This window comes from Osmia bicornis, chromosome 5 (assembly GCF_907164935.1).
Source record: "Osmia bicornis bicornis chromosome 5, iOsmBic2.1, whole genome shotgun sequence".
Taxonomy (NCBI): Eukaryota; Metazoa; Arthropoda; class Insecta; order Hymenoptera; family Megachilidae; genus Osmia; species Osmia bicornis.
The window spans coordinates 3,638,433-3,648,964 of NC_060220.1; the positions used below are offsets into that span (position 1 = coordinate 3,638,433).

The 10,532-nt window shown below is 33.1% G+C and overlaps 3 protein-coding genes across 8 annotated transcripts in view; 1 reads left to right on the forward strand and 2 right to left on the reverse strand.

The window, feature by feature from the left end:
• LOC114880494 (glutamate receptor ionotropic, NMDA 2B) overlaps positions 1-6,283 on the reverse strand; it is a 174,407-nt gene extending 168,124 nt beyond the window's left edge. For 5 of the 6 annotated variants that reach the window (XM_029196568.2, XM_029196616.2, XM_029196595.2 and 2 more), the window contains exon 1: positions 3,476-3,710. The gene's annotated coding sequence lies outside the window, so the exon portion shown is untranslated. Of the gene's footprint in view, positions 1-3,475; positions 3,711-6,206 lie in introns of those variants that run through there. The other variant, XM_029196561.2, reaches the window with a different exon arrangement.
• LOC114880541 (trichohyalin-like) overlaps positions 1-10,532 on the forward strand; it is a 107,084-nt gene that overhangs the window by 6,751 nt on the left and 89,801 nt on the right. Inside the window, 5 exon segments of the mRNA XM_029196650.2 lie at positions 2,641-2,773; positions 4,108-4,252; positions 4,316-4,479; positions 6,092-6,496; positions 6,498-6,737. Of these exon segments, the coding sequence (XP_029052483.2) occupies positions 2,641-2,773; positions 4,108-4,252; positions 4,316-4,479; positions 6,092-6,496; positions 6,498-6,737 (1,087 nt within the window).
• On the reverse strand, positions 6,944-10,059 carry LOC114880545 (MAPK regulated corepressor interacting protein 2-like). The gene is made up of 4 exons (XM_029196662.2): positions 9,843-10,059; positions 8,814-8,926; positions 8,612-8,737; positions 6,944-8,544 (listed from the first exon to the last, which is right to left on the reverse strand). The coding sequence occupies exons 1-4, from the start codon at positions 9,845-9,847 to the stop codon at positions 8,468-8,470; spliced, it is 321 nt and encodes a 106-aa protein (XP_029052495.1). The 5' UTR covers positions 9,848-10,059; the 3' UTR covers positions 6,944-8,467.

Genomic DNA, 10,532 nt, shown 5'->3' on the forward strand with positions numbered 1-10,532 from the left:
CACTTACGGATTTCGCTCCTCATGAATAACGAAACTGATTGAGCGAGAATTACTCGCTTCATAAACGAATTAGCAAGCTTATTGTTTGTTAACGATCGATTTCTCGACGATTGATAGTTTCAGCGAAATGACACTGGATGATTTAAAAGAAAGAAGCTAAAAATATTCACTTTAATTTGATAAATAAAAGAATTTAAAAATTAGGCAAAATATGACATTTTAGATAATGCATATCTAGTTTTGGTAAGCATTTGAAAAAAGAATATAATTTCTGTACAATTTGAAAAAATGTATCTCTTTTTTCTCTGTCCTTTATCTATTTACCAAAATTGTGATCGTCCAAAAATTATCAAAAATGTTTATTTTTTCTGCGATGTATTTTTATTGTGAAACTATTTTCGGCTTTTTGGGGAGAAACGAATTTAATTGGTAAACATGCGAAACGAATTGAACGAAAGCGGATTCAAAGCGTTTATATAGATGTCAAACAGGTCGTTCGGGAAATGTGCACATTTGCAATTTCGTACAAACTCTGTGATTAACAAGAGAATTCAATTGACGCAACAATTTTATTGAGTGTTATGCCGCTCGTGACATGAAACAAACAAACGGTATAAATAGAAAATATGGCGAAATTCAAAGAGATCGTAGAAATGGTAAAAACAAATATGGGTTGTTAAATCATAGCGTATATTATTCCTGAAATTAATTTTCCCCGATGATCGTCAATGAATTTCGTGTATGAATGATCGTCAACGAAATTTTCATTCGAGTCATCAAAACTACAAGAGGATCTTTAGAACTGCATTTATTAACAAAGATTATAATAATAAACAAAGTAGATAGAAAAACCTTCTTATACTGCACCTCCCTTGATCAACCTTGCTTCCACAAAGAACGATTTAATTAAAAACTCTCCTGCATTTTTAATTACGTAATCAAAATTCAAGTTCTCGGAAAATGCGAAAGAAAAATAGGATGTTAAAAATACCTTTGAGAAATCATCAAAGCGGAATGAAGATCAAAGTGAAAATAAAAGGCCTCTTAAAGGTACATGATCTTTGATCAGCGTTACTTCAATGTAACACGGTTTATTTAGAATCTCTTCCATATTTTTAATTGTATAATTAATATTAAAGTTCTCAGTAAATAAAGTAAGAAAAGGAAATGCAAGATGAATCCGAAAAATCATCAAAATAAAATAAATTCATCGTCAGTATTTATGATATTACGAAGATGATTCGAGTTAGGCGAACAAACTTGTGTATACACCCGCTTGTTTTCCTGCTCGTCGAAAGTACAATCGCGTTGATGAACACGGCTCCGGTGTTGATTTGCAAATTATGAATGAAATCGAATTGCTTCCTTAACGAGAACGCTATCCTGTTATTCGCAATAAAGTATCTCCCAGAGACGAAACGATTTACAACTCCAAAAAAAGAAATTCATTAAATTTGGTAACTCTGTCTAATTTATTTAGTATCTTATAATTAAAGATCAAAATATAAAAATTTTGTCTATAAAAATAATATGAAGAATTATTGAAAATTACTAATGTTTATAGAAACATCTTGCAGTTATAATACTAAGGTATACTACAATTAAAGTACCAAATATACATGCAGTTTATGCACAAGCACGTGAAATTTGCATCACATATTAGCTTAAGGCCAGGATTGTGTTTGTCACAACATGGAGGCTTTAGGTAGGTTTGTTTGACGAAAGAGAAACGGCAAACTTGTAAGGAACACTGACAAATAGCCTGGAACCGATTAAGTTGAGAAATTGAGACAAAGATTCCGTAAATTGAGACAGAGACTCGGTAGAATGAAAGCTACGTTGCAGGTGTTATATTAAGAAGGTACGTGGTGCGTTTCAAAAGTAATGAGACTATATTCATTAAAGTTTTTCTGTGTCACAGTTTTTGTTAGAAAAGTCAAATGAATCCTTATTAAAATAGTCCCCTAGGAGAACGATACCTTAATGAAGATATTTTTCTTATTTCTTATGGTGGATACTTTAATAAAATTTCATTTGGTCTAAATAATAATTGGTAGGTCAAAATTAAGATTTTTAGAATTCCACCTTCCTCTATATTAGCATTTTCCTTGGGAAAGCTTCATTCGATCGCGAATGTACAGTTTTAGTTTGGCAATTTATCGATGTTCGAGGGTCACTGAAATATTGATATGGAAAACTTTCCGAAGATTGATATCCCGTGAAAAAATCGACGTTCCTTAACACTGAATTTCTACTAAATTATCGCTGCAACCTCCAACATTTCTCGAGTATCATTTACTAACTTTATAATGCACTTTCATCCTTCATCGAGAAAATGTGGTGAACGTGTTAACGAAATGGAAATTAGAAACTTTTAGGTAAGTTGAAAGTTTTGAATGGATTCGTCGACAAGGATGCAATCGAAACGGTACTACTATTATACTATTATATTACGATTGTTATATTTTCTTTGATATTTTAAGATTGAAATTTTTACTGTTAGATTAGGGAAGTATCTACTAAATTTTATATTTATGTCTTGAAATAATGAACAAATTTTAACAAGGAAAAATATTACAAATAAAATCATTCACTGCCCAATTAAAAAATTTAATTGTACATCGTACGGTTTGTTTCCAGCAATAACATTGAACGTAACAACACGGTGGCAGAGGTTAAACGAGAATGCGAGGATATTTTGAAGACGACTCGAGAAACGGCGGAGAAACAATTTCAAGAATTGGTCGAGTTATACAATGGAACCAAAGAAAAGGTACACTTCAGAAAGTGCATTAAAGTCTTTGTTTCAATTGTTATAAATTTAACGTGAAAACACGTTACATACACGCGAGCAATCCAAAAGTAAACACATAATACTTTATAGTTAGATACTATTCAGAAAGCAAGAAAAAGGACCATTTCTTTTAGCATAGAAATATTAAATATCATAATTGGATAAAATTTCCGCGTTTCCACGAACTTGTTATTTTCCAAAGAGAATAATGGATATCTTTGGACTTGTAATTTATAACTTACACAACGAGAAACTGCAATTATGTCCGTAACGAGCTGCTTTGGAAATGTGAAATAACAAAGGATGTTCGAATTTTCCTTGGTACGATGGACAGTAGTTCAAAAGGTTTGGATGCAATAGCGGTGATACATGCATCGTAAACCGACATCAAAGTACTTTTTTAATTGATATGCATTCCGCTGTTGTAGCCAGCCTTTTTACAGAACGCTCAGTCTAGAACGTGTGCTCTTTGAAACGTCGCCTTTTTGATACGCGAAATCGAAGTTGTCACCTCTTTTTTTGGCCCTTTTGAATATGCAGTACCCGTGCAAATCCCGAATTTCAAACGACTCCGATATAAGCTACCGCTGGCAAATTTTCAAACTACTGTCTCCTAACATTTAAAGCCATTCTGTTCTCTACTTTTATTCAAGTTTTATTCAACCGCAAAAGACCAGCTACCTTTATTTTTTCCTTTAGGTTCCGTGTTTCTTCCAAAATATGCAGAGGGTGTTCAAGTAGGGGTGGACATCCTTGCAGGTGATGGTAGCTGGGGTGATTTTGAAGAACTTTTTCTTTTACTACAATGCTCATTAAACCTTAGTTTTTGAATTATTAATTGAAAACACTGACCAATCACAACGCGCTAAGCACGCAGGCTCAACCGCGGGAGTGGTCGCTACGTGAACCACACCCGACCGTGGTCGCGAACAAACTACTCGACGCGTCGCGTCGGTTCGTAGCCGACACTCCTGCGTCTGCGTCTGCGCTCTATGCGCGCTCTGATTACCCGCTGTTTTTCATTAATAATTCAAAAACTAAACCATAATGAGGGTTTTGGTGAAGGAAAAAGTTGTTCAGAAGCACCCCAGTTATCACCCCCACCTAAGATATCCGCCCTCAACCGAACACCCTCAATATAATTTTATAAAAAACATATAAATCTCATAAATAATAAAACAATATGAATAGTCTAAGTACAATATATTGCAAAACGCAAATGTTTCAAATAAATAAATGATAGGATCAATTTCACTTTCTTCTAAGAAGACAAGAAAAATTTCGATATAAATAATTCAACTCTTCTATAATAGCTGACCCGATCAGAGGAGGAAATAGGAACGTACGAATCCTCCCGGCAGGAATACGAAAATCGAACTTTCGAACTGGCGAACCTGCTTGAAACTTTAAAACGTTTCGAGGTGGATGTCAACTCTGTCTGTCAGCTTGTGGCGGAAGGTATAGCATTATTCGCCGTTTCGAAATTCGTTTGTGTAAGTCGAATACATCCGGCCGGTACAGCTTTGAAGAACTTGACCGAACAAGGAAACGTATACGAGGAGAGCATGAAGAATCTGAGGCATCTCGTTTGGACCACAAAAGACAGAAAGGATGAACCGGAGTTGATTTTATTAAGGAAGCAGAATTCCGTTCTGAGGGAACTTGTGAAAAGTCTCAAAAGGAAAGTATGAATCTTTAATTCTTATTTCAAAAGAAAACTGACACGCGGTAGATGTTTGATACTAATGTAGACGCGTAAGGATATGTTTCAGCCAATATCATATTTCCTATTTTTCATCTCTTGAGGGATAGTGACGTGTAAATTATTGATCATAAGTATGGGATTACTTATACCGTAATGATGTTAAATATCTAATGAAAAATGTCTGGAAATAATTTCATTTTCTTCCTTCTTAATGGTCTGATGTAATAGCTTACAAATAATTAATTAAGGTCAATAATCCTTATCGACGAATATAAACTCATATAAAAATGTACACATTTTTTTTCATATGCAATGTAGCGATACGTTTGAAGTTTCAAGAGTTTTTTTAATACTTTGTTTTTGTAGAACGTAATTACAACAGCGTACTAATGAACGATTAATAAATACTACAGCTAAAATTATCTCATTTTCCGTGGAAATAGAAACCGGTGCGAAGTGCAGAAGGAGTATATCAACTCGTTAATAAAAGTTAAAGCAGGTGAAAGTATGCTATACAATTTTGAACAAAATTCCTATTTTAACAAACAATAGCAGAACATCGAAAGGACTTATTTAGTGATATATTTTCTCGCGTATTTAATGTGAAAAGGAATGAAAAATGCAATGAAATTGTTACATTGTTAATTGCAATATATAAATTGCAAACTACAATAAAATATTCTAGCATATAGGTAACATAAATTCAACCGAATGAAACCATTCCCCTGTTTTCTGAAAATCAATTGAAATTTACATACAATACTCGTTCTCTGGCAAACCACGCAATAATTTTATTTGTTCAAAATTTTCAATTTTTTTTTCACAGAAAATATGAACATTTATTTATAATACTTGTCGATGTAAAAATAGTTATCCTGCTCTTTAAAAAATATTCATACTATTTTCTTATTATTGATTCCAACAAATAAAAAATGAATTATAATTATTAAAATTCAAGAAGAATTATTAAACCGTGTAAAAGTTAATTTAAAATATAATGAAATATCTTAATCGAAAAGATACAAATTAACGATAAAAATGGAAAAAAGTATTAAATACAAATAAATGGCAAAACATTAGAAGTAAATTTTCAAATATTGCAAATGCAGCAAGATAAGAATATTCGTACCTTAATATCGAAGCTAGCTACAAAATTACACGATCGAAAAATTATCCCCGTTTCGTTCCACGTTTCTTTTCCATGTAATATTCTTTTTCACACATAAATTCTACGTCGCCTCGATCCGAACACGTATAACCGTAAATAGAATCGTCGACCGCGAAAAAAGTAATAACATTACATTTTTCTCAAAACTGATATTGCAAATGTGCTGAATAAAATTTACAAGATTAATTTATTTCTTTATCCCACGAAATCTTACGAATAAAATTTCTTTAAAATACTTCTATCAGTACTTTCAAGTTCTATTTTCTCCACTGCCTCCATTTTGTGCAAAATTTTAATCAAACAATGGAATATACAATACTTTCCTAACTTAGTAATCAATCGTCATAAATCGTTCGATACTAATGACCACAAATCCTCATTAATATTCAATGTTTCAAGAATCCTCATAAAACTCGTTAAAAAGTTTCAGGTATTACAAGAAACTCACAACGAGACTGTCAAAAGAGCAAACGAACAGCGTGCCGAAGTTACATCTCATGATATTGAAGTAAATTCGCAAAATTGTGAAGAAAACTTACCAAAACAGATGACGTTGGATAAGGAGTACGCTTCAAACACAAAAAATCACAGAAATTCGTTAATTAAAGACAATAATCACAACTTTAATACGGAGAATGATGCAAAGACGCGCGAACCGACTAAGGCGCTCGAGAACTACAATCGAAGGAGCGAATTCGATATCGAGAGTAGCGCGATCGATAAGAGCGGGAGATTACTTCATATTGAATCGCATACGAACGGCGTGCTTTGCGAGGAGTACATACTAAAGTTATCGAAAGACCGTGAAATAAAAATTAAATATCCCGTTTTTTTTGAGTAATAGTGAGATACCAGTGAAAATAGAATTCGTCGATGACGAGAACGAATATGAAAAAACATTATCGGACGGGATGGTGATATTATTTAAACATATATACGCGTTTGTGAATGTGAAACAAACCGGGATACCCTGCAGCACTCAAACAGCCAAAACGAAAACCATCAACAATTTTGCCCAAACTGCAATGACCGGAATCAATTCGTTTTCACGTCTGAATGTTGGCGCCACGGTGAGTGAACATTTATCTGAATTTTTGCTTTGTTACTGTCCTTTTAACGATTTTATTGTCTATCAACTACAAAATATTTGGGGGAAAAAAGTTCTTATAAAGCGTACGTTTTATAACGCAATACCGGTAGTACTATAATCATAAAAGTGATAACTTCATGCCAGTTTAATTACACAATTATTTGTGATAATAATATTAGAGATTGATTGGTCTATATACTTATATTATATTTCATACAATACAGTTGAGAAAAGTACATTGATTTTTATCATCATGACCGGTACAAAATGTAGATTTTATTTAATCAAATATAGATGCTCAATAGTGAAAAACGTGCGATAGAGAGAAGTCTCTGGAACCTGGAACGAACGGTCAGGACTTTAAAATCTAACGCTTTAAGTCAAGCACAAATCATGATTAGTAAAGATTCACAATTCTGTGACAATAGTGAAATATTTGATTATATCAAGATACTGACTCAATAACGCTGTGCACAACAATGCCTATCGTTCTTCGAGGTGCACGAATTCCTAATATTACAACAATGTTCGTAACACGTAACAGTATCGAAGTAGGTTTATCATAACCGTAGTAATACTCATAGTATTGAATTGTACATAAAAAAATACCGCTAGCAGCAATTAGTAAAGATGTCACGTGTTTAGAAAAACGTTAGTCGTTAAAAAATGTGTTACGAGGTGAATCTTACAGATAGTTATACACGCACGGTTGTACATTACATACATACATATATAATAAATGTACATAGCTAATGTTTAATCATATTTAAAACTGTAATATATTATACGTATATATCACACTATTTTGAGTAAAAGTTAAACATTCTCGTTTGTTGCCAAAGATATAGGTGCGTTTTACTACATTATTGTACGTGAATTAACTTTCTTTTAGATATTCTCAGAACGTACTTATCTTTTTACATTGAAGTGCGATCTCGTTACATTTGTGTAAATTGGAAAATTTTTATTAAAAATGTGAAATGCAATCTCTGGAAAAATATGCATATGCATAAACTTTAAATGGTAAATGCTCAGCTTGTCTCTGGTATAATTCCTTCGATCGAAATAGATAGAACTTTTCTTTTTATCCATAATTTCCTCCGTTCGTCATTCCGTATTCAAGTTTTAATTACAAATAGATAAAAAAATCAATAATTATACTAAGTTTACCGTTAAGTAACAACGAAAAAATTTTCATTTATAACAAACTATCTCTTACAATTACATTTGCTTTTTGGCAAATAAAATAAATAGCTTCGGCATGCACTATATATCTTAATATTTATGCGTTGATTCTCAAATCGTAAAAAGACAATGTCAGAAACAGGCTTGTATCCAATCATCCGAGTAAAATACTTTTAAAAACGCGACGAGTAAAAAGATCCAGGAAAAGGCAATATTATATTAAAATATGATAACACATCAGAGGAATGCCATTTCAAAACCCTGCTCTTTCCCTTTCTCTTCTCATTCATATTCTTTGATTATTTGCTAATATCCTACTTTGTTATCAAAAAGATTCAAAATTGATTGCTAGATACTTATTTATACCTATAACCTATACCTCCTCTCGTTATTTGTGTTTGAGTATACAATTAATTGTTTCTAGAAATGGAAAAAGTTTCTTCTCCGGCAGCTCTGAATTTATCTTTTCTGTTTCTTATGCCTATTTGAGAATGTTCGATTATAATCAATACGATGAGCCTGGCACTAGGAATTTGCATTCCTAGTGATACTTTGAACAACTCGTTGTCCCCACCAGGCTTCAAGGTTGAACGGTTCAAAATCTGTAATCATAACAAAGATACCAATTACTATAGATTAATATGAACTCTTAGAAATTAGGAAGGTTACCCTTGAGTTGTGGATTAGGTTCTCGTTCTTGATAGTATGTAACAGATGCTCCATTTCTATAATTAGAAGAATTACTATGTGGTTGATTATGACACATATCCAATTCTCTGGATACTGTATTCCATGCTACAACAGATATAGGAAGCTTAGCAACTGGAAACATTAAATTTAACGCATTTAAAAAATACCACGAAATACTTACAATCATAAATATACTTAATTAAATCAAAATGTTGAGCTACGGTTTCTGATTGATGTCGCGATGGGATAGAGGACGGTCTCTTTCCATTCATCGCCGTCATTTGTGATCGACCGCTACAACATACCATTTTGAAAGAATTTTTTAAACGTTCATATAAATTTTCATTACATGGTTTACTCCATTTCAACATTTTACAATCTTGTAGCAATTAAAAATAATTACGGAATGTTGAACGAGGAACGTATCGGCATGAAATTATCGACTATTAACCTAAAAGGTTAAAACATGCATGTAAGATGTAAATATAAAAAACAGGAAGAAAACATTCATTATAATTCATTGAGGTATATGCAGTAATATCTACAGTCTGTGCAATAGAAGGAAATGGACGCCATTTTATTGATACGCATACAGCTTAAAGCATAACCTATTTTATACAATGACATATATACAGACTTATAACCTGGAATATTATAAAGCAAATTCATATACGTACATTATAAATAATACTATAATACAAAGAAAAAATGATGATAAATTCAGGTTATTATTAATCAGTTAGTATCATGCAGGGGCATCTCTCTTGTCAGAAGCCACGTATACCGAGAATTTCTTTCCAATATACGAATGCAATTACATTTTTATTAAAAAGCTGTGATAGAATACATCGCTAAGAAACATAATTAAAAAGCTGGAATGCATGAAAGAATAATAAAATATTCAGTCAGTCAGAAAAGTTACAAAATAATTAATGACAGGAAGGGAACTTTCGAAGAGAAAATGTCAGTGGGAAAGATGGCGGTTCCAGTATGACAGCTAATGCGATGTTTTGTGATTCCCGCCTGTTCCTATTTCATTCGTTTAACACTGTTGCTTCTGCATGCTCACAGCAATGAAACGACTGGCAAGCTGCCAAAGACAAGTATGAGACTATCCAGGTGGAAAATATCTTATGGACGACGCAGATCAGAATGAAATGGCAAAATGTAGAGACGCGGGAACGAAGAAAGTAACTCTTGCGATAAATACCTCATTTTCTTCGTTCTGCGTCCAGCTCCTTTAACACTGGAATTCCGTGAAAATCGCTACTCTCAAGGAAATTTCTACTCAATTACCACAAGCGTAAGTATAAATGCTCCGGGGAAAATAAACAGTCGAGTAGCTGCGCGAAGAAAGCGTTTGTTTCTCGCAACAGCTGCAAGAAGCTTTCCCCGAGAACTGTCAACAATAATAGCTCGAATACAGGGCTCGGATGGTAATGTAGAAAGTAACCGCCAATGGCGATAGGCCAGTGTCACAAACGAGCTATAGGACAGACCAATCACCTTATAGGAATTCGTGTCGTACGATCTGAAATACCGACGTCGCGACGTCCGAAACCTTGTTCACGGACGAGGCGTACGATAGACCACTCACGTAACGCATTTCTGAGTCACGTAATCAGGAAGGTCTAGAACACCCTTATCATTTCCGTGTTATATCAGATAATATCGATTGACTTTGCATTACAGCGCTATTGATGATAAGAATTAAAATTTAAAAAATTGAAGAACTTGTTAGACCTTCCGTACTGTCTACTTATAAAATGATGCTTTTGAATTTAATTTTGCATTTGTTTCTATAAATACACTGAAAAGTGTACTATCTATCTTCATTATTGATTTACTTTTGGTTTATTTATTAAATATGAATTAGAATACATCTACAGTGTCGTAATGG